This window comes from Onychostoma macrolepis, chromosome 12 (assembly GCF_012432095.1).
Source record: "Onychostoma macrolepis isolate SWU-2019 chromosome 12, ASM1243209v1, whole genome shotgun sequence".
In the NCBI taxonomy this organism is placed as follows: Eukaryota; Metazoa; Chordata; class Actinopteri; order Cypriniformes; family Cyprinidae; genus Onychostoma; species Onychostoma macrolepis.
Genome location: NC_081166.1, coordinates 22,170,816 through 22,195,562, shown reverse-complemented (window position 1 = coordinate 22,195,562; position 24,747 = coordinate 22,170,816). Strand labels below are relative to the sequence as shown.

General features: G+C 37.9%; 1 protein-coding gene across 1 annotated transcript in view; it reads left to right on the top strand.

Moving 5' to 3' along the window:
• The window catches only part of grid1b (glutamate receptor, ionotropic, delta 1b), a 477,059-nt gene that overhangs the window by 448,145 nt on the left and 4,167 nt on the right, over nucleotides 1-24,747 (top strand). Inside the window, exons 13-15 of the mRNA XM_058794196.1 lie at nucleotides 9,311-9,506; nucleotides 14,888-15,054; nucleotides 22,840-23,080. Of these exons, the coding sequence (XP_058650179.1) occupies nucleotides 9,311-9,506; nucleotides 14,888-15,054; nucleotides 22,840-23,080 (604 nt within the window). The remainder of the gene's footprint in view (nucleotides 1-9,310; nucleotides 9,507-14,887; nucleotides 15,055-22,839; nucleotides 23,081-24,747) is intronic.

Sequence of the window (24,747 nt, the reverse complement as noted above, 5' to 3'; positions counted from 1 at the left end):
CCAGAACGAGGCAGCAAGATTATTTTTTAAAGAGCCCAAAAGAATGCACGTCACACCTCCGTTTATAAGTTTGCACTGGCTACCAATAGCTGCTCGCATAAAATTCAAGGTATTAATGTTTGCCTACAAAACCACCGCTGGCTCTGCACCTCTTTACCTAAATTCTTTACTTCATACTTATGTGCCCTTGAGAAGCTTACGTTCTGCAAGTGAACTTCGCTTTATTGTGCCTATTCTATCTATTCTAATTCTATTCTTTAAAAAAAAAAAACTTGCTACGTGTACTGCGTTAAGCTAACTGAGACTTGTTAAAGCACTTGCATAACCATTGCTCTTTTGTTGATTTTGATTGCTTCCATTGTCCTCATTTGTAAGTTGCTTTGGATAAAAGTGTCTGCTAAATGACTAAATGTAAATGTAAAAGTCTTGAGTATATTTCTGGTGAATCCAATAGGTTTGTAGTTACAGTATAATGTCTGAGGCAGAGAATAGGATTCCATGATGGCTAGAACTGTGTAAATTAATAGGCTTTCCCATGTTCCCATTACAGTGAAGCAGGCACATGCAGAAGAGGGGGCTTTGGGGGCTCAAGCCCCTGCCCTTTTTCAAAATTATTCAAAAGTGCCCCTCTCGGACAAATAGCAATGATATTGTGGTCAATAAAACAAAATGCATTTGAATTATAATTAACATGACAATGTGTCCAAAACAGTAAAATCACTCAAAAGTCGGGAAATTCCTGTTTATTTTTACATATCTGTCAATCTGAGGCGTAGCTATGGGTTGCGTGTGTTTTACTTGACCGACTAATATTACACAGTCTGTTCAGAAACTCTCGAGCCATATATGGTTCTTTCAGAATCAGTACCAAACAAATAAACCAAATGAACCAAACAATATTTTAAACTTTTTTTTTTTCATCAATAATCAAAGCTAGTGTGTCGATTTAATTAAAAATCCATATATTAGCCTATATATTTTAGAATATTACATAATTCATCAATGCTCGCTTGTCATGTATAATACACCAACCAATCATGATCTGGCACCACCATGTGACAGCATCTTCTTCTCTGCTGGTTTCAAAATATAACAGAAACAGAGAGCCTTAAAAACCATTCATCAGGTACAATGCATAATGAGGCTAGTCTTAGGAAATCTACTAAATATTTAGATGTAATATTTTTTTGCCTATGTAAATAAATCAAGATTGCATATATTCAATCCAGTCTTGTCATTTGGCATATTTTTTATACACTAAATTCACATTTACAGTACAATATGGCATTCAGCATACAGTTAAATTTCATTGATTTTCTGTAGGAAACTTTTTGCTTTCCAAACTGTGAATTTTGCCAAAAGGTGAGCAATTGGCATCCCAAGTAGCTGCTAAAAGAGCACATACAAACCTGAAATGAGCACATCAGGGTCTCATCAACACTCATCATAGCACCTGCATTGTCAAACTGTGAAGTGGAGCGGTCATTTTCCGTTCTTATAATGGTAATCAGTAGGCTATTCAATTCACTTATATTTGTGTATGATACACATCGTTTACTATTTCATGAAACTCTCATGGTTAATGAAGCCCAAGTGCCACCTACAGGCCTATTATGTGAAGTGTAGGCTGGCAAAATGGTGGACTTTATTATATTACCATTTTTGATAATTATGCAGCATTATGAAAGTTTCTTATGCTCATCAAACCTGCATTTATTTGATCAAACATACAGAATAACTATAATATTTTGAAATATTATTACAATTTAAAAGAATGTTTTTCTATTTTAATATAGTTTAAAGTATATTAAAACTATACTTCTGATACTTTAAACTATATTAAAATAGAAAAACATTCTTTTAAATTGTAATAATATTTCACAATATTACAGTTATTCTGTATGTTTGATCAAATTTATTTCTGTGATACAAAGCTGAATTTTCAGCATCATTACTCCAGTCTTCAGTGCATGATCCTTCATAAATAATTATAATATGCTGATTTATTATTAATGTTGGAAACAGTTGTGGCGCTTATTTTTTTTATTTTTTTTTTTATTTTTTTGGAACCTGTGATACTTTTTTGGAGTTCATTGATAAAAAGTTAAAAAGAACAGCATTTATTCGAAATAGAGAAGTTTTCTAACAATATCAATCTTCACTGTCATTGTTTCTATCAATTTAACGAATCCTTGCTGAATTAAAACTAATTTATTTAAAAAAATAAAAAAAAATACTGACCTCAAGCTTTTGAACGGTAGTGTATATTGTTACAAAAGTTATATTTGAAATAAATGCAGCTATTTTTTTTACTTTTTATTCATCAAAGAATCTTGAAAAAACTATCACAGGTTTCCAACATTGCTAATAAATCAGCAATGCATAAAATGTTTTTTAAAGTATATTAAAATTTTGATCAAATAAATGCAGGCTTGATGACTATAAGTGACTTCTTGCAAAAATAGTAATGTATCCAAACTTTTGACCTATATATGTATGTATATATATATATATATATATATATATATATATATATATATATATATATATATAGCCCCTATTTTACATTTGAGCCCCTGCCCCTGAGGAACTCTCTGCACGTCCCTGGAGTGAAGTGAGGTGAACCAGAGAAATAAATGTATTAGTATGGATGGAAAGAGGAGCGAAAGAGGGTAAGACTATTACAGTGTGTGTTATTTGCTTGGTATTTTTTATAATGAACCAAGCAAAATTGATGCTGAATTTGAATGCCAGTGAACACCCTACATTTTCATAAATGGAAAACAGCAGAACTATCTTTTTGAAATTTAACACACTTTGTGCTTTATGGGGGAAGACCTAACCCCACATAAATATAATAATTAGTTACAATAAAACATTCTTAAATTTCCACTATAATAATTACAGTGTTTAGGCCCAAATCTATACCTTTTTAACTCATTCTGAATTATGATCTGTAGCAAAATCATACATTATTAATGTTTACTGTCATGATTCCAGAACAAGTCCTGCACTAATTCAGTCTTTTGCGTATTGTATAGCTTATTTTGACAATTGCATTTATATCATCAGTTTTATAAACTGCAAGGCTGCACCAACTTCACCCCTTGTTTGGTGATCCAGGGATTGTTTTATATAGCCTTTGAATTGAGTCACATCTGCATCATAGGTTCCTTGAGTTCAGACGGTTGGCAGAAGTAATTTTCATAAAAGGCTGCCATTTAAATAGATATATAATACATATCTCATTAAATACTAAAACTCTAAGGTTGTGATTGACAAATTAATGTTTTGTAAAATGTTGGATTGATTCCCCCAACTACCCTCACGCAGAAAACTCATGCAGAAATAATATAAATTACATAAGTTGGCTCTTAAATTATATGCTCGTTGTCTTCCGTCTTCTGTTTGTATTTCCATATTGTGAAGGTAAGTTCATACAAATTTATGTATGTACCACTTGTTTTAAAAACTCCCTGGTCTACTGACATTTTTTATGGCATCTGCTTTGAACATTACAGCACACATGATAACTTTCGTCAACTCTACAATAAGTGAATTCACTTGACCAGCAAATTACTGTAATTATCTACTCTACTCTAATTAAATAAATAGTAGTAGTAATAATAATAATTATCATTATTATTATTGGCCTTTCTTATTCAGTGCTAGAATGAGTTTCAATACAGTGCTCCCTTTCCTGTGTTGTACTAGTTTGCGTTTACATCTGTACGCACAGGTACGATGGCAGGTATTTACCCAGCCTGTGTGCCTCCGATGTTTGACTGAATTTGATTATGCTGATGTTAAGCAAACTGTGTCATGTCAGAGTGTGAACAGACCTTTGCTCGCAGACAAACAAATCAGCATGTTCATTTGCGCGAGTTTTGTTGAAAGCCATATGTTACGTAATCATGTTTAGCCTGGTCTCATTGTTTATTATAGGTACAATTTTATATCAAACATAAATATAATCTCTAGTTTGTGTGTGTGTGTGTGTGTGTGTGTGTGTGTGTGTGTGTGTGTGTGTGTGTGTGAACAAACTTTTTAATGTGTTAATAATTCATTATTATTATTTTATTATTTTATTTATTCATTCATTCATTAATGTACTTATTTTTTAACTTCATAGGCCACACTCATTTCTCATCTCCTTGTTTCACTGAATATCTAGATTTTTGTCCCACTTGTCCTCCTTATTCTGCCTCGCTATTGACAGTACCAAAGGTGGGATCAATTAAAGGGATAGTTCTCTCATTAACATTTTGTCATCAAGCATATAATGCTGACCTGTGTTGTTATAGTAATCAGATGTACTGTCTATTTTTTTCAGTAATTACACATACTTTGCTGTAGTTATATAAAATTATATTTTAGTTTTGATAAAATGAGTGCACTGCTTTCCATTTTGTCGAAGGCCATGTGAGTGCTGAGTGAGCAGATTCTGATTGAGTGCATTAACCTTTATGAACCTGCAGAGGCAGAGAGTGTTTTGAGCATGATTTCACCTGTGTCCTCTCTTTCAAGTGGCATTAGGAAAGCTATGATTTCTCTCTCTCTCTCTCTCTCTCTCTCTCTCTCTTTCTCATTGAAACAGCCGAATTAACAAATTCAATTCAGATGTTTTCAATTGTCCCAGTGCTACTTGTTGGAGATGACACACTAGTGGAGAGCCATCAATACACTTGCTCATCTGTGCTCGACTTCTGCATAAGCTTGATGCACTCTGCATGTTCACACAGTCCAGTAGTGTCAATAGGAAAGGCATTTTAGGGGATGAGAAAAGTACAAAAATAAATATTATAAAATATGACAGTAAAAAATGTATAAATCACAAATTTGTCTAAAGAGACACCAACAGTAAAACTTACAATGGGAGGCAATATATCTTATGTTTCCCCTGAGCCTATTGAGTTTTAACAGACCTCCTAAAGCAGGGACGGGCAAACTCTGTCCTGCAGGGCCACTGTCCTGTAGAGTTTTGCTGCAATCCTGATAAAACTCTTCTAGTAATTAAGAACGAATGTAGATAAGTTACACGGAGAAGGCAATGCCTTCTTTGCACGATGACTGGCCTGCTAACCTGTTAATAATTCCTGTCTTTTTAAAAATCTGTGTGTGTGTGTGTGTGTGTGTGCGTGTGCGTGCGTGCGTGTGTGTGTTCAGACAGTTCAGTCCAGATTGTTCAGACAGTTCAGTCCGAATTGAAAAGAAAGCAATTCACTGAATGACAGATTCTGCATGGAAAAAGATAACTTTATAAAGTAATATATAAAATAAACAAATATCAAAATATATAAGCAAAAATTGCCCTTCATGTATACATGACTGTTGTACCAACACTAAGCATTTTCCTGATTTACTTACCGTTGACTGACAAGAAAACTGGCATTAAAGAGTGAAACGTTTCCTTTCAGTGGCTGGGCCTGACAGCTCCATTAGCAGTACAGATTGCCCAACATCTCACATTACTTAAAGAGTTGTCTTTGGACTTTAAAGTTAGCTCTTGCCAAGTTAGGTCCCTGTCCTGTTGATATATGCTGGCTGAATTCTGGATGAATCCTGTGGCACCATTAACATGATAAATTAATAAATTCTGACCTGAAGAAATTAAACAGAGCAACTTTAGACTGAGTCAGTCGAGCCAATGATGAAAATGTTGTGTCTACTCTTTATGGTCTTCATAATGTTTACAAAACACCAATCACAACCAATCAATCTTCCTTTTCCTTGCCCAGAAAATGTATTTAGATTTTTTTTTTTTTTTAAACGATAAGCTAAAACTGATGTTTGTTTGTTTTTGTTTTTGTTTAGTTTTTTTGCTTATATTGTTGCACTGGCTGGAAAGAAGTATAATAGCTACTTAAATATGTTATGGATATTAAATAAAACAGTTGTAGCAATGTTTTTGCAAAAGTTGAATTGGCTAACGCATTTTCCCAATTTAACTCCATACTTCTCGTTTCTTAAATTGTACATCCTTTTTTTCTCTCTTCTTGCTTCATTTATTTGCATCTTAACTCTTCCCTCCACATACTGTATGTGAGGGAAAGATACAACACTGTAAAACCGAACAGTGAAATGAATTAAATTAAATGAGTTAATTTCATATTGAAAGTTCATTGGACTTAATTGAAATAAGTTCTGTAAACTCAAAATGTCGTTGTAGTAAGGTGAACTTAAAATTATTGCATTTTCTAGTTCCCAGCATGCTTTGCATCAAACAACAAGGAAAATAAATGTAGAAATTAAGTATTATTTTGTGTGTTTTTGCACAAGTTTAACATAGAGAGACATAATTACGTACTTAAATGTTGTGTTATGTTAGGATTTACATAGGTTTCTGTTATGTTGGTTTTGTAGTGTTACTGATGTGATGAAGAGTAGAGCCTGTGGTTAGGTTGAGGATGGACAGCAAAACTTCATGACTATATATTGCATGTTTTTTGACTATTTACATGCAAGTGTTGTCGTGAGTCTTTTAGATAACTACATTAGCATGTGCCAGTGTGATGTTGCTAGCTAGTACTAAACTATAAAGATCTGAATGAATGTTCTGTTGATGGAAGCAAGTTGTATATAATTATCATTGTGATAAGTGGGTGGGATTATGGAAGCGAGGCTTGGCTTGGCTTGGCTCCCATTGCTCTCAGCCCCGCCCCACTTGTCATAAAAAAAAAAAAAAAGCTCTACTAACTTTAAAAAAATTGAGTTTGTTTACTCAAATGTTTTGAGGCTATACGTTTCCTCAAATGTTTTGAGTATTCTTAACTTATCAGCTTTTACAGTGAAGGAAAGGGTACAAGGACAGAGGAATCAAAGAAAATCATCTGTAAATTGGAATATTTTTGATCACTCAAGCATCACTTCAAAGTCTTGTCCTTTCTGTGAGGACATGGCCATAGGCACATTGGGCTTGAAATTTGTTTTTCTTTCTAAAAGGCCACTAGTCACCTCAGCCGCTTCCAGTTCTGGTCCGTCTACTTCCTCGGTGATGTGTGTTGAGGGAGAGCAAGGAGATGTCACAAGAGTAGTTTTGCCAGATTTATCTCTGCAAACCTCTCATTCCTCCCACAGCACGTGTCTTTAGAGTAACCAGATGAGTTTGAGAAATCATCTGAGCGCAAGTTTGATTTCTCATTCGTGGCTCGTGAGGACATTGAGTTGTCAATTGCAGCATTGGCAAGTGGGCTGGAGATGACTCAGCGGGAGCAGAACCCCTGGTGCTTCGTTTCAGTCTGAGGCTGACGCTGAGATGACAGCCATGCTTACCCAGGCAGCTGAGAGTATCGGGCTTGAGTGGACTCCCCCACCCTGCCCTGAGCATACTCGGCTGGATGATAGGTTCTTAGGGTCTGAGCGTGACTCTCAGCCATGCTCCCCTGTAGGTCCTTTCTTCCCTGAAGTTCATGAGGAGCTGACAAAATTGTGGAAGGAACCTTATCTGCCAGAACACAGTGCACCATCTCCTTCATTCTCACCACCCTTGATGGTGGTCCAGCCAGGGGGTACACGGAGATCCCCAGGTGGAGAGAGTGATTGTGGTGCATCTTTGCTCGTAAAACTGCCGTCACCTGACAGGACCACCTGAGACTTCCATCCAGGGCATGTAAGTTCACCTCGTCCCTCGTGGCAAGAGCTTACACTGCCTCTGGACAAGCTGTGTTCACCTTGCATGTCATGGCTTACCTGTAGGTCTACCAGGCAAAGGTATTGAAAGATGTGCATGAGGGTGGTCCTGACTCGGTGACTGGCTATGGTCTTCGGGCTACGAAAGTCATGGCGCATGCTCTGTGGAGGGTGATGTCCACATTAGTGGTCCAGGAGCGCCACCTGTGACTCAACCAGACGGGGATGTGGAGAAAGTTCAGGACGCTCACCTTGAAACACATGTTAACATGTGTCAGGGACCAGGATTTGTGGCTATAGGCCTGAAGGACGCTTACTTCCATGTCTTGATCCTTCCAAAGCACAGGCTGTTTCTCCAGTTGGACTTTGAAGGACAGGCATATCAGTACAAGGTCCTACCCTTCAGGCTGCCCCTTTGAGGGAATTGGGCATCCGCATTCTCAACTACCTTGACGACTGCCGTTGCGTACACAGGGACCTGGGGCCTCATTTATTAAATGTTGCGCAGAAGCCATCCTAAATTTGAACGTGTATGCCTCTCTTTCAGATGTGAAATCTATGAATCGCAAATGGTCTTGAGCTTGCATACAACTGAATGGTTTCAGCTCTCTGCCTTGTAAACGACTCATAATTAATGTAATTAACATATGAAAGATCACCAATCATCATAATTTAGAACAGAGAGCTACAAGAACAGCTTACATTTTCAAAAACCTGCAGTACTCTGACAAGAAAAAGTGCATACGTCTGCTCAGACCCTGGCATGACTCTAAGTCAAAAATGCTGGACAGTGGCCAATTGCTGTCAGACACTGTGTAATAAAAACAAGCACAGATTAATTATACTACCTACAGACACACCTGAAGAGGTGCATGTTTTGAGTGATATTGGGCATGTTTCTTTTGCTGCAGTGGAGCACAGACTCACACTTTGCTTATATAGGTAAATATCTAAGAACAAATTCATAAACTTTTCCACTATTCATTTGCAAACAAACAAAGTCTGCAGATGGACAGAATGAAGTGTAGTAGTAAATGACATTGAAATAGACGTGATATAATGATGTGAATTGTTTGAATTGTTTGCTGAACATTTGCACACACATTTTTGGCAGTGTTCTAGTGTCCTTGAGTTATTCAGCCTGAGGGTGGTGCTCTAATGTGTATTGACAGGCTTTAAGTACAAACACGCATTAAATGTTATCTTAGAATGTATACCATAATTTCAGATGCAAGTATTCATTTAGAATGTTAGAAGTTGTGAAGAATTCAGGAGAGAAAAAGAAAGCCATATTGATTCTCAGAACAAACATAAAAACAAATACAACAGGCTGTTCACATGAGGACATTTAAACTAAAAGATGTATACTTTCACTAATTTGGTGTAGCTACTACTTCACTTTTCTTTTCTTTTTTTCTTGAAAAAAAAAAAAAACGCTATAGAATCTAAACAAATGGAGATGGAGCTGTGTCACCAAACATTAGAATTCTTGTGAAACAGAGAACACTTAAACTGTAAACATCCCATGTACACTTCAAGTGTCTCTTGGTCTTTAATAGTCCATTATTTATATTGCTCATTCTGAAGGTGAGAGATTGGAACAAACTCTTACCATGATTATTAAATTTTTTAACCTTATCTTTTAAATGTTTTATACCTGATCTTGTCTATCTATCAACAGAACATTTCAGGATCTTGCAAGACAGATGGACTATGCCTACGGCACTGTTAGGGACTCAGCAGTGTACGATTACTTCAGAGCCAAAGGTACAAACCCACTGGAGCAGGACAGCACGTATGCAGAGCTGTGGAGGACAATCAGCAAAAACAATGGACAGGACTTCTCAGTTTCTAGCCCTTCTGAAGGCATACGCAAGGTATGATTGTTGCTCACCTATTTGTAATATGATTTCAGAGATTCATGAAAACAGAAAGACATTGTGGGGACTTTGCGTCCAAATTTAGTCTGTTACAATTGTTGTAATTTTTGGGGCATCCCCCTGAAATTCAGAGTCAGAAAAGTATGTCTTTAGCTCAGGAGAACAGTGAAAATTTTTGCAAGCTCGTTGCTATAATCAAATATTCAACATACAACAGGTGAATGAGTCATAGCTTTTCCTCAACTTTCTTACCTCTCGGTGACGATGGTGATGGCCAGAGGAAATGCTAAATTAATTCTAGATTATTCTGAGCTCTGGACATTGAGTCATCAGAGAATGAACTGATCCAAAAGTATTAAACAAATGAGCTTGTTTTAGAAGACGAGTGGCGTATCTGTAAGTGTGTACATTTTAGCATCTTGTCGGCCTGCATATGATTGATGCACATGGTAAAGACAAACAAAAATGAAAAAAGGTATATTTAATTTAACTTATGCACCTAAAAGTTCATTTTATTAAGTAAAGTTCAAGTATATTTTGTAAGTGTACTTTGTGTAGTAGTAAGTATACAAATACAAATGTACTAGTAGTATGCTTGAAAATGTACTATTTCATTACTTCTTGGGATTAAATCGGGCCACATTTTAGATTATAAAACTATACTTTTAAGTGTACTTTGTGTTACAGCTGTACTTTTTTCTTTTGAGTTCACTAGTTGGTAACAGTTTTTTTATGTTGTCTGTTACATGTGTTACATGTACTTACTATAGTAATAACAATAAATGGGACATTTTAGATTAGGGCATACATATTCAATATTTACTAAGGGTTCTCCCTTATTAAACTCATGCTTATTGATAGTAAGGTAGTTATTGTTGTAGTAGTTATTGTTATTATTTTTAGATATTGGGTAAGGTTAAGGGATCTATAATCTAGAGGCCTGTCATAATGGGCATGCAGAATAAAGCATTAATATGTGCTTTATTAATAAACAGCCAATATGCCAGTAATATGCATGCTAATAAGCAACTAATAGTCAATAGTATTCAGACTTTAGTATAAGGTGACATTGTTACAGCATAATTACACACACAAAAAAAGTTATATTAATTAATTATGTACTTACTATAGGGCTAGAGTTAGGCTTAGGCTTAGGGTTACAGTAGTTACTTGTAATTATGCATATTTATTACTATAATAAGTGCATATGTAAATGTCACCTTAAAATAAAATGTTACCATATATTATTTGTGCACTTCAAGACTGATAAAAGTTAGAGTATGTCCATCCATCACCTATTCTCCAAACCTCTTGTCTGAAGTGAAGGGCTGAAGCATATCTCACCATGTTAGGAAACACCCTCCCCCATGTGAAAAAGGTTGCAGCTTGCTTCTGCACTGCAGCTACCCTCAGGTGGGAAGCCTGACACACTCATATCTCTAAAAAAAAAAAAAAAAAAAACGATATTGTACCCTATGGTGCTCCAGAGTGGCCCAACCAGTCATGGTCCCCTGAAATTGGGAAAGATTTGTGAGTTCCACCATAGATGATACGGTGGAACTCACAAATTTTCTCACCATAGATGAGACAATCTGAAATCCTATGGAACATGCATGTTTGGTAGTTCAGCAAAGCCTACATGCTTGCTGTCACAATCAGTAAAAAGATTTGAATTTTATAAGCTAGTGCTGAAGGGGTATAAATAGGGGTATTTACCTGACGTTCTGAAATGGAATGTGAGTGTCAATTGGAGCTCTAAGTCTATGGAGCTGCATTTCACCAAACCATACCTTTGTAGCTGGCTCGTCTGTGGGCAGGCATGACTTAATTATAGAAATTGCTAACGCCCAATTGCTCCTGTCTAGAGTTCCGATCAGGATGCTTTCAGAGCTAGTTATGTTCCAAAGGTGCTATTCATGCTCTTTAGTGCTCAGGCTAGTGTGCAAGCAATCTTTCCCCCACCATTTAGAACAAACACTTCATATATGATGTCTGGTTCAGGTATTACATGTTTATGTGAAACGCACCCACAGTCTGCTGTCAGAGAGCCTTGTTTATCTTTTTTCAGGATGTGCAAAAGGTAGGGATGTAACGATTAACCGCGAGCCGGTTGAAAATCGATTCAAATCGGTTGAGATGCGAAACAAATCGCGATTCAATTAGGGTAGTTTATATGAATACATGTCTGAGGGGAACTTACTGTCTTTAGAAAAGTTTAGATGGTATTTTTCTTCTCATCTTGCCTCTGTATAATGCATATTAAAGTTCATAAGTGCAGCGCTGCTTTGTTTACAGCGGTAACCAAGGAAACGCTTAAAGCGCCACCTGCTGGCAGAGAGTGAATCTGCGTCTCATTCAGCTCGTCTGCTGTTTCTATGTATAATTTCACAAAACTGAAGTCATACCATTCTGTTTTTGCTTCAAATTTCGAAATTATACAGTCTAATTTAGGTTAAAAACTGCTCCTGCTGCATGTATGCAGCATCTTTGTTTGGATCATGATTAAAATGCAGTGGTTGCTTGCCTCTAATTTTAAATGGAAAGAGCACAGACAAAGCCTTATTTAGTTTTTATGAAGAGATTTATTTTATTTATGTTACTTATTTATTTGATTTGGGTCTTGTTTTAAAATTTCAGTTTAGTTGTTATTTACATTTACATTATATTTACATTTTGTTATTTAGCAGACGCTTTTATCCAAAGTGACTTACAAATGAGGACAATAGAAGCAATCAAAACCAACAAAAGAGCAATAATATGCAAGTGCTATATTAGTATATTATTATAGTGTTATATTTCAATTTCACAAAGAAACGTGCAGCATTTTGTCCAAGCAATAATAAAAGAACATATTTAATTTATAATTTGTCTTAAATCTCATTTTCTTAAAAAAAAATCATGAATCGTGAATCGAATCGAATCGTGAAATCAAAATCGCAAATCGAATCGAATCGTGAGTTGAGTGAATCGTTACATCCCTAGCAAAAGGTATCCTCACATATTTCCTGTGCCCATGAATCATAGGGTTAATTGTGCTCTATTGATAGTTTTCACATGACATCACATCCTTATAGGAACGACCACCTGGAGGGCAAAAGGAAGCTTTGCTCCACTGACCGCCAGTTATTTTCACGCAGTTTGCATTAAGTAGAAATATAGTAAAACACAGATATTAAAAGGCGAAATTCAGGAAACATTTCATTGATGATGTATATGTTGTACAGGCGAGCAGATGAAGCCAGAATATAAACACAATGTGCAAAGTTTCACATTAAATGGTTTCCCATAGAAAACCATTATAAGGAAAACACTGAACCATTAAGTGGATAGCGTTCATATTCCGGCTTCATCTGTTTTGTCTATGTAAATTATGCGTCATTAATATGGTGATTGCTGAATTTGATCTTTTAATATTACTGTTTTAAATATATTAAGGCACTTTAAGTGTTTTTACAACATTTTGTCGCACTGTTTAATGATTGAAATTGGCAAAACTTGCATTTTGTTCACATATCTTTGTTTTATTCTAAATATTTGCAGCTGTGAAACAGACGAAAAATTGACAGGCTTGTGCTGCAGTTCTATGGATGTTTTGCCCTCCAGGTCTTCGAGCTGGTCACGTGACTGAAAGCTATGATTTGGAGTGAAATTCCACCCATTAATGGGGATGGCCTCCCCTTGGGCATAGGCAATGGTGTCTTCAGGACATGATGATTGGCTAATCCTGGTCCTTACTTGTTAATAGTTAATTTATTTGCTCCACCTGGACCTTATTTTCTTCTTTGTTTCAAGTAAATGCTATTATAGGCAGAATATATATATATATATATATATATATATATATATATATATATATATATATATATATAAAGGAGCTTTGCTGATTAAGATAATTACTGGTTAATTTTGTCTTTAATAATTATTGTTTTAACTTGTGCAGTTTGTTTTATGTTTCCAGTGGACTGCCTAGCACTACCTTGTAGACTGCAGGGAAAGTATTTTCCATTTAGTATCATTGTTAACATTTAGAATTGATGACAGATTGTCTATACAAGAGGCTTTTCTCTCAAGTCATCTTTTAAAAGTTCTTAATGTACCCTTTTGAAATGAACAACGGACATTCAGTGTCAGTTCTTGAGAAAATCAAAGAAACAACTTTGAAAAGATCAAAGAGGAAGACTAGAGGAGTTTAATGAAGAAACTTTTAGAGTGCATAATGAGTTGAGGATGTGAAATCTTTTGAATCGGCCAATGAGGGCAGGTTTAGATCAATGAAGCTCCTTTTAACGAGAAAGAACTCAATAGATTAGTCAAAATTAGCCTCCAGAGTGTGATTGCAATGATAAAACACTTAAACAATATTAACTTTAGAGGATAAATAATGATCCATTTTATTGCTACCAGTCACAATGGTTATAAAGTTTTGATAATCATTCTAATTCTATGAGAACTGGGATGTCCACACCACATCTATAGTGATAATGACACAAAGAAATGATATCATTAAAATCTTTTTTTTCCCTTTTTTTTTTTTTTTGAAGGACAGAAATATTCACAGCTAATCAGAACCCACTCAGCAATCTTGCTTGAACATTTAAAATGGCAGAATAGATAGCTACAACCCACATTTATAATAAACAATTAAAGTGCCCATTAAACTTAAAAAAATTATGGGTAATGAAAGGGTCATATTTTGGTTTTGGGAGTCCCCAATAACAGGTTGATATTCATGCAAGGTCAAAAAGCATGTCCATGTCCATTGTCTTATAATATGCATTACCTTACTTGCTCAACGACTCCCAAACAATTCGCTCAACGATTCATTTTTCCAAACCCCTCCTTTGCGTGACGCTAATCTGCGGTGATTGGTCCGATCGGTTTCATTTTCATTTCATCATGCCTGTACTGCCTGATAAAGCAGCGGTTGATAGCACAGTGCTGCTTTGTGTACAGCCGTTACCGGGGAAGCTATATTTTACTACTCCAAAAGCAGCATCTAGTGGCAAAGAATGAATTTGCATTTTCATTCAGACCAAAGCGAAAAGACCAACAAGTGGGCAGGCAATATGCTAATGTTTCATGTTGACGTCAACATGAAATGGCTTGGTATTCATTTTAAAAACGACTCATTTCAGTGATTCAGAGTCGACTCTTTCTTTTGAGAGACAATAACTTTATACACGGTGCACTTTCAGATTTAAAACTTTGCAGGATGTTTTCATTCACAAAATCCATAATAGGGGTACTTTAACACTAATATATTTATTGTTCATGGTGTGAACTGGTCTTTATACTGCAATCCCAACACACATTAAAAGATAATTATTCAAGCGTTTTGGTCAGAAAACTCTTCTAAATTGATTTTTTTTTTTTTGCAGGCCAAAAAAGGACCGTACGCATTTTTGTGGGACATGGCCGTGGTGGAGTATGCAGCACTGACAGATGACGACTGCACCATCACTGTAGCTGGCAACAGCATGAGCAGCAAAGGCTACGGTATCGCCATGCAGCATGGGAGTCCTTACCGAGACCTCATCTCCCAAAAGTGCGTATTGCTTGCCTCCCAGCTAAAACATATGTTTTACCTCTTAAAAAATAACATGCAGATGGTGTAAGGAGTCTGTTTTTCAGGCAAAAGCTATTATCATAATTATTTTAAGTTGACTGTGCTTTAGGGAATTTAATGAGCTGTATGGTGAAGAGTTGTACTCTAGCTACTGCAAAAAACCCATGTGTCATACAAAAAGTGAATGAGGCAAAATATTTCACGTGTTTCTTACATAACAACACGTTCTCACTCTCAACTTGTCACATTGAAGCTTGGTCAGGACCACTTGGCGTCGCTTTTTGACGCTCAGGGTACCCCTTTAGCATAATTTTTCGACTTGCAGGGTCCTCCATTTCATTTGTTTGTCTTAATTTAACGGTTTGCATGCATTTGTAAAAAAATAAAATAAAATAGAAATAATTTTATATAAATGTATACTTTCACTGGAGCACCTAACTCCACCCCTACCCTAAACCTACCCACTTCTGAACAATATAAAACACTTAACAGGCAAAATATATTTATATATATATATTAGGTATTTATTGCAAAAACTGACCATAAACAAGCAGTATAAAAGCATTACAAACAAGTCGTGTTGCACAAGCTATGCAATGTCTTTATGCGAAGAAGAAAGTAAAACATAAGGTTTTAATCCTGCTCCGTTAACGCGCTCACATCTCATTCAGAAACAAGATACTCACATCCCGTAGCATGACGCAACTGGTCACGAGACATACAAGAGCCAATAGCATTTCACAACCAAGGCTGACATAAGGCTTCTTCTGGTGGCATTTTTTACATTTGCGCACAGAGACTGCAGCACACAGAATGAGCTGTCTGTTCCTCTCACATAGCAATCGTTTTGCCTCTGAAGACTTGGAATATTAATACTTTTTGAATAAATTATGACGGTAGTTGTATCTGCGTGTTATATCTTGTGTTTTATTGACAAATGGTAGGTTTAGGGCAGGGTTTGGGTTACGTGCTCATAAATGTGTAAATAATGTAATATAAATAAAACTGTTGTGACTGTTTACATTGAAAAGTCACTCCCCAACATATATGCAATAATGGCAATATTATTACCCAATATATAATTTAATCATGACGATAAAATTCCCAGTACCTTTCGCGTCGGCATATTGATGCCAAGGGTTTCTTATTTAAAGCAATGGAGGACCCTGCACGTCGAAAAATGATGCTAAATGGGTACCCTGTGTGTCAAAAAGTGACGCCAAATGGTCCTGACCAAACGTCAATACGTGACGAGTTGGGAGTGAGAACATGTTGTATATAATGATATATATTCTGTTGTTTGGTATGTGTTTTCAAGAGTTGCCTGTAGTAATAACATGCAAAACCATTTCAAGATTCTGCAGACATGTTTCAAAAGTTTTTCATTAACTTGCTCCAGTTACCACATAATAATGTCACAGGAAATTTGAACCTCCCACAGTTCACAGCCATTCTTTATTACCCACAAAGCCTTGATTTGACATTACCAGTTGTTTCTTGGCTTTAGTTTTACATGCATTACAAATTGATCCCTTTGTGAATGTAACAGATGCCAGCAGGCTGTTTAAAGCTCTACATAATCACTTATAACCAATTAAGATTGTTCAATTGCATTGTCTTTGGATTTCCTTAAGCTGGGTAATGATCTTTGGTTGCCTTCTCACTCACTCTGTATTGATCTATCTAGAATATATTAGCATGACCCAACCACCAGCAATACCCAGCGTCAAATGTTTTGCCTTGTGTTTGAACATTTATGTCGTAGTTCTTGTCTAGTGTTAGGCTGATGATACATGGGGCAACTTTTTGAGCAATGTTGCTGGGCAACTTTGGGAAATGTTGCCGTCAAGGCAGGGCAACCTGTAAGGCAGGGCAACCAGCCTTACAGAACAGCTGACCATGAAACACCCCCTATACCCCTAAATAGGGCACTATTTGAGGGGAAAGCCATTTGTAGTGGTGGCTGAAACCATAGTGGATATTATCGAGTGTATCAGTCCCATAATGCAATACAATAACGAGTGTACAACCGACGTACACTCAACATCTAGAGAATACCTATAATGCACTGTGAGGGTTGTGATGAATGAATTATTTTGTCGCGCCAGAAGATGGCGCATGCAGCTGAATCATCCATCCATCCACACATTCCCAATTGCTGGTCCAATTACTGATATTATGGCAACTGTACAGCATAATATCAGGTATACCTTTCATTAGAATTGACTGTTAAATATTTTAATAGAGGTTTATACATGCTATTTTCCATGACAGAGTTCAAGATAAATATGCTTATTACTACTGGAGGTGCCAGGTTGCAAAGTTTTCTAATGATTATTAAACAATAAGCACAAACTATGCAATAGCAGCAGCCCTTCCAGGACACTCAGTATCCAAATTCTCACACTCGTTTTGTATTCACTCCTTCAGCTGGACTATATTAGTGGACTAATATAGGGAATAGTGAATAAGGTTATAGGGGGTGATTTCAAACACAGGACAGGGCTTAAATACAAAAGATAAATGAGGAGACATAGGACACCTGGGGACACAATCAAGGGCAACGAAACAGAAATGAAACTCACGCCGCCTTACTCACCTCTTCTTTCCTATCTACACTCTGTCATCTTAGAAAAGAATGGTAAAAATCTCCAAAAATGAAAAAAAAAAATGCCTCGGGCAAATGGGAAAATGGCATTCTAAGGCAGCTTGGAGGGAGCTTGTGGGTTATTACACAGTGAACCATAATGTCATATCCTCTTAAGTGAAGAATTCATCTTACTATTTTGCTTTGTGGGCCCATCATTATACGTTCTCTCTACCACTCTCGTCTTTGGCAGCCCCCTTGCATGTTTCTGTATGTGACATTTTATATTGAAAAGACTGAAACACCTGTATTACTTGTAGAGGAGCCCTTCAATGACAACAACAACATGTTAAAAAAATAAATAAAATATTTTCTTAAATATCCTTACTTTCCTCTTTTGTTTATACCAGCAAAGGTATAAAACGTAAAAAAACATTTAACCAAGTAACATAAGGTAAGCTACTGTAAGTGATTTCTGTGCATCTAGTGGCTTTAGATTTTCTAAAGATTAAGTATGTAGTGTTTGCCTGTCCAAAACACTCGGGTGTTTACTGGGGCATTGCCCTGCACTTTCAGTGGTGTTATGGATAGGTTGCTAGGTGGTTGCGAGTTGGTCCAATTTTATGGCAATTTAACATGGTAAACATTCAACTTTTTGGTTGCTAATTTGTATGATTTTATTTGTACATTATCATATGATCACATATGCCCCAGTGATGGTTATATATATATAGGTATGGGGTTAGGAGTAGATCTTCACGCTTGCTTTTTTGCTTGGACAAATTCATATGAACTCACCACATTGTAAAATAGTTCTCTTTCATTCTGTCACATTCGTCGTCATGTAGGTGGCCGACGAATTGAGAGCCCCAATTCGTCAGTCATTGATGTGACGTCTCCATTCCCTCCTTCAGGGAACTAGGGTTACATACACTTTAAAAAATGTTGGGTTAAAAACAACCCAACTTTGGTTATTTGGCAACCCAGCGCTTGGTAAATATTGGACAGAACACTTGCTGGGTTATTTTGACCCAGCTGGTTGGGTTAAACATTTTTACGCTCCATGCTGGGTTGTTTAATTTATTGTTTAAAAAATATTATATTGCTGGCTTAAAATGGGCTGGAAATTAAAAATCACACACAGATTTACTATAGGAAACAGCAATAATCAAAAGATGAACATTTATTATTAAGCAAGAACACCCATAGACAAAATACAAGACAAATTGAATTTATTTGGCTGAATACAGCATAGTTTACAATATTAGTCAAAGTCAAAGTCAAAGTCTGCTTTATTGTCAATTCTGCCACATGTACCGTACATACATACAGAGAACTGAAATTTCATTACTCTCTTACTCCCTGGTGCATACAGGTAACACTAAATACAAACAGCAGAACGCAAAAATACAGATAAGTACAAATCAAATATATATATATATATATATATATATATATATATATATATATGTATGTATGTATACACGTACACAAAGTGCAATTTTTACAAATATACAAATAAGGACATGTAGAATAAAAAATAAAAATAAAATAATATAAATGGATAAAGTGGCATAAGGCACATGGTAGATAGAGTGCAAACCAGTGAGGTAGACAAACAAACAACCAGTGCAGAATATAAATGGTATAGTGCAAAGAGCTTATTGAGACTCATTCTATATAAAGTGACAAAGAGCAGTCTTTATTCAGACTGTCAGAAGAGGTAGTTGAATGAGGTCAGTCCAATGCTGTACAAAGTGACTGGTGCTGGTCACAGTGTGTGTGTGTGTGTGGGGGGGGGGGGGTCAGAGTTCAGTGGTGCGTGGAGTAAGAGAGGGGAGGGGGGGCAAGGACAGGAGGGTGTTCAGCTTCCTGACAGCCTGATGGATGAAGCTGTCTTTCAGTCTGTTGGTCCTGGCTTGGAGACTCCGCAGTCTCCTCCCTGATGGCAGCAGACTGAAGAAGTTGTGTGTCGGGTGGGTGGGATCACCTGCAATGCAGAGGGCTTTGCAGGTGAGACGGGTGCTGTAGATGTCCTGGAGGGAGGGGCGAGAGACACCAATGATCTTCTCAGCTGCTCTTACTATCCGTTGGAGGGACTTGCGGCAGGACGCGTTGCAGGCGCCATACCACACACTGATGCAGCTAGTCAGGATGCTCTCAATGGTGCCTCTGTAGAAGGTGCACATGATGGGGGCCGGGGCTCTGGCTCTTCTCAGTTTACGGAGGAAGTAGAGACGCTGTTGTGCTTTCTTGGCCAGTGCTGCAGTGTTGTTGGTCCAAGAGAGGTCCTCTGTGATGTGTATACCCAGGAACTTGGTGCTGCTCACTCTCTCCACGGTCGCACCATTGATGGTCAGAGGAGCATACAGAGAGTGCACTCTCCTGAAGTCAACAACAATCTCCTTCGTCTTCTCCACATTTAGAGAGAGATTGTTGTCACTGCACCACCCGGACAGGCGGCTCACCTCGCTCCTGTAGTTTGTCTCATCTCTGTTGCTGATGAGACCCACCACAGTCGTGTCATCCACAAATGACAGAGAGTTGTGTGACGGTGTGCAGTCGTGGGTCAGCAGAGTGAAGAGGAGGGGGCTCAGCACACATCCTTGGGGGGCCCCTGTGTTCAGTGTGATGGTGCTGGATGTGTTACTGCCGACCCGTACTGCCTGAGGTCTCCCGGTCAGAAAGTCCAACAGCCAGTTGTACAGCGACGTGTTGAGCCCCAGCTGGACCAATTTTTGAATGAGCTGTTTAGGGATGATAGTATTGAATGCTGAACTGAAGTCTATGAACAGCAATCTGACATACGTGTCTTTTTTGTCCAGATGTGTGAGGGCTGGGTGGAGGGCAGTGGCGATGGCGTCATTGGTCGAGCGGTTGGGCTGATATGCAAACTGGAATGGGTCCAGGGAGGGGGAGAGGACAGACTTGATGTGTTGCATGACTAGCCGTTCAAAGCACTTCATGAGAATGGGAGTGCTACTGGACAGTAGTCATTGAAGCAGGATGAAGATGACTTCTTCGGGACTGAAATGATGGTGGTAGCTTTGAAGCATGTGGGGACAACAGCCTGACTCAGCGAGATGTTGAAAATGTCTGTGAAGACATCAGTGAGTTCCACTGCACAGTCTCTCAGTACACGCCCAGGAATGTTGTCAGGACCCAGAGCTTTGCGTGCATTGATCCTGCTGAGAGATCTCCTCACACTGTTCGGGGACAGCGTCATCACCTGGTCGCCGGGAGGAGGTGGAGTCTTCTGTGCAGTGGTGCTGTTTTGTGCCTCAAAGCGAGCAAAGAAGGCATTCAGCTTGTTCAGCAGGGGGTTGGTGCTGTCACAGGTCTGTGGTGGGGGCTTGTAGTCCGTAATGGTCTGAATCCCCTGCCACAGGCTCAGAGTGTCTCTGCTGTCACTGAAACGATGGGCTATCCTCCTGGAGTACTGTCTCTTGGCCTCTCTGATGCCGCGGGATAGGTTGGCCCTAGCTGTCTTCAGGCCCTCCTCGTCTCCAACTCTAAAGGCACCGTTTCGAGCCTTCAGAAGTCTGTAGACCTCCCCTGTCAGCCACGGCTTCTGGTTGGCCCGGACAGTGATAGACTTTGTGACCGTTACATCATCAATGCACTTGGTGATGTAGGCAGTGACAGTCTTCAAGTACACTTGGAGGTCTGTAGTATTGTTGTATGTGGCAGCCTGCTTAAACATATTACAGTCAGTGGTGCCAAAACAGTCTTGAAGTGACCCTTCAGGCCACATTTTTATCTGTTTGTGCATGACAGTGATGTGGTCTGAGGCTCCGAGGTGGGGTAGGGGAAGGGCCTTGTAAGCTCCTCTCTGGGTGGTGTAAACAAAGTCCAGGGTATTTTTTCCCCTTGTAGGAAAGTCTATGTGTTGGTGAATTTTTGGAAACACACTCCTTAAGTCTGCGTGTTTGTAATCCCCAGCCAAGCTGAGAAAAGCATCTGGGTGGGCTGCCTGCTGCTCACTGATGAGCTGGTACAGATCATTTAGTGCCTCACTCCTGTTGTTGTTGATGGAGCTGGGAGGGATATATACAGCAACGAGCAGTATGGCTGTAAATTCCCTCGGTAGATAGAACGGTAGATAGAACATATTACATACATACATTCATTTAACAAACATTTTAGAAAAAAAAGGCATATAGAAGTAGCATTTTAATTTAAGTGTATTCAGCCATTCTCTGTAATCGCTTTTTACCGAAATAGTGCTAATTCTCGTGCTGGTGTGTCGTCGAATTCTGAACTGGTGAAGGGCTGCTGTTCGCGGGGGAACTGTGAACTTTAGCCTCGCGTTTCACTCGTAGCTGAGAGATGGCGTGACTAACACCAAAACCTGCCCAAAAACAAACAGTACTGAAATTAGAGAACATATTTTAACATCAAATTAAATTACACTCAGTATTCTAACGAATAAAATCCATAATGTTATGCAAGGCAAAGGCATTTCCAGCCCAAACGATTGCAGCTGAATGACATCTCGTCCTTATGTTGCGTTGCATAAAATAATATAATTTACACCACAGTAATTAATAAATGAAATAAAATGTATACAAACCTTTATTTCCCCAAAAGAGTGCACCAAATCAGCAGCGGCACTGAAAACCGCTCTCTCTCCTGTGGTCTTAAAATAAAGCCCGTGCTTTTACCAGCTGCGTTGTTGAGAAATTTCCGGAGACAAGCTCAACCCAGCGGTTGGGTAGAAAAAATAACCCAATAAAATGACCCAGCATTTGGGTTAAAAAAAATAACCCAGAAAATAAAATAGGTGAAAATATAAAAAAATAACCCAATAAAATGACCCAACAGGCTTAGCCCAGCATTTTTTAGAGTGTATGTAATCGAGACATTCCCTTTAAGTCGGTCACTTTCGACGTCATGTCGGTGACCAAAGAATTGAGATCCCCAATTTGTCAGTCACCGACATGATAATTAAAAACATCTACTTAAAAAATTCCAAACAGTTTCTCAAACACTCCAATTGGTCAACAAACAAACAGCCCTGTTCAAACACACACACACCTACAAGTTTACTGATTGGTTAACGTTCACAGGCTGCATTAAAAAAATAATAATAATAAAAAAGAAGAAAATTAAGGAAAGGAAGCAACCATATGTAAAACTTCACATAAAATAAGTACATTCCATGTCATTCTTCACAGGATTCTGGAGTTGCAGGAGAAAGGAGACCTGGATGTCTTGAAACAGAAGTGGTGGCCTCGGACTGGCCGCTGTGACCTCAACAGCCACAGTAATGCCCAACCTGATGGTCGGTCGCTCAAGCTGCATAGCTTCGCTGGCGTTTTCTGCATCCTAGCAGCGGGGCTCCTGTTGGCCTGTCTGGTGGCCGCCCTGGAAATGTGGTGGAACAGCAATCGCTGCCGGCAAGAGCAGTCCAAAGAGGTGACCGAGCTCAGGGCGCGGAAGACAGAGCAGGGAGAGGACACTGCCACACTCTACTTTAAGGATCCCGCAGCAGACGCGAGCCCCGATTTAGTCGAGCTCCAGTATACACAGTTATAGGTGTGCCCTGATGAAATCAAAATTGGTCCCCCCGCCTACTTAACATAACAACAGTTTTTATTTGTGCTTGGGGTGTGCACAGTGCCCTTGATGAAGCAGGCTTTACAATTTAGAATGTCACATTTGCTAATAAGCTGTGATTGTAGACCATTTTAGAACACAACAGCTTTGCTTCAGAACCTAGTGAGTTGCTGTGTAATGTCTACATAGGCATCTATCTTCCAAGGTAGCATTCTAAATGAAATGGAACCTCACTTCATAGACAGCAGCTTTTATAGTTCTGCTCAGTGAGCTCATTTCCAATATTGCAATTAGCATATTGGCAAGTTAAAATGTGATACTCCAAAAATACATAGTATATAAGTTATTTTATTGATACCTTTCGGTATTGAATGCCGAAATGTTTTTCAGCACTATCTTGGATCATTTTTATGTTTGTTTGTTTTTTTTTCTTTTCTTTTTTTCTTTTTTTCTTTTTTTTTATTGAGCTCATTGCACTGCATTCAGAGATGTCTTCTCTCTAAACAACAATGCTTTAAATTTTGACCAAAATAAGGTATCTAATCTTACTTTTGGATGAGCTTTTACATTGTGACATGCCTATGATGCCTTGAAGTGTATCTAGGCAGACATCAACAAGGTTTTAGAACAGAGTCACTATATTCCACCAATTACATTTTTCTTTGAATCCAAAGTAAGAATAGTATGCACTTTTTTCATTCTGAAGTTCTCTATGGAGGCTAAAACACATTACTCTTTTTTATATTAAACAATTTGATCATCCAAATGATTACAAGACATTTTCAGCTGAAATAAATACCTCACCTTGGCAGTGGCAAAATATTTAAAAAAATTATTTTTTTTTCCCAGTGTTCTATACAAGAAATTTCCTTAGATCTGTGGTAACCTTGCAATGGTCATCTCTTTAATTTATTCTTTCTTCCATTTAAAGGGATAGTTCACCCAAAAATGAAAATTCTGTCATCATTTACTCACCCTCAAGTAGCTGCAAATCTGTATGAATTTCTTTGTTCTGCCGAACACAAAGGAATATATTTTGAAGAAAGTTTGTAACCAGGCTGTTTTGGGTCACCATTGACTTCCATAGTAGGAAAAAATAATACTATGGAAGTCAATAGCGCTCAAGAGCTGCTCTGTTTCCCACATTCTTCAGAATATCTTCCTTTGTGTTCAGCAGAACAAAGACAGTCATACAGGTTTGGAACTACTTGAGGGTGAGTAAATGACAGAATTTTCATTTTTGGGTGATCTATCCCTTTAATGTTTTAAACAACACTTTATACCCATACTTGTGCCTTCATGATGCAATTAAGTGTCTAACATTAATGTTCTCTTCAAATCACCTACTTATAAATATCTGAATAATTGATTCGCTTTATAACCTCTTTTATAAGCCTTTCTAAATCCTCATCTACTGCCTATGAATCTGCATGTAATAGACTGGACCAGGGTTGATGTGGATCCGTAAACTAAAGTGTGCGCAAATTGGGTGCTTGCATGATTCTGTCTGCTCAGTTATTCTTAAA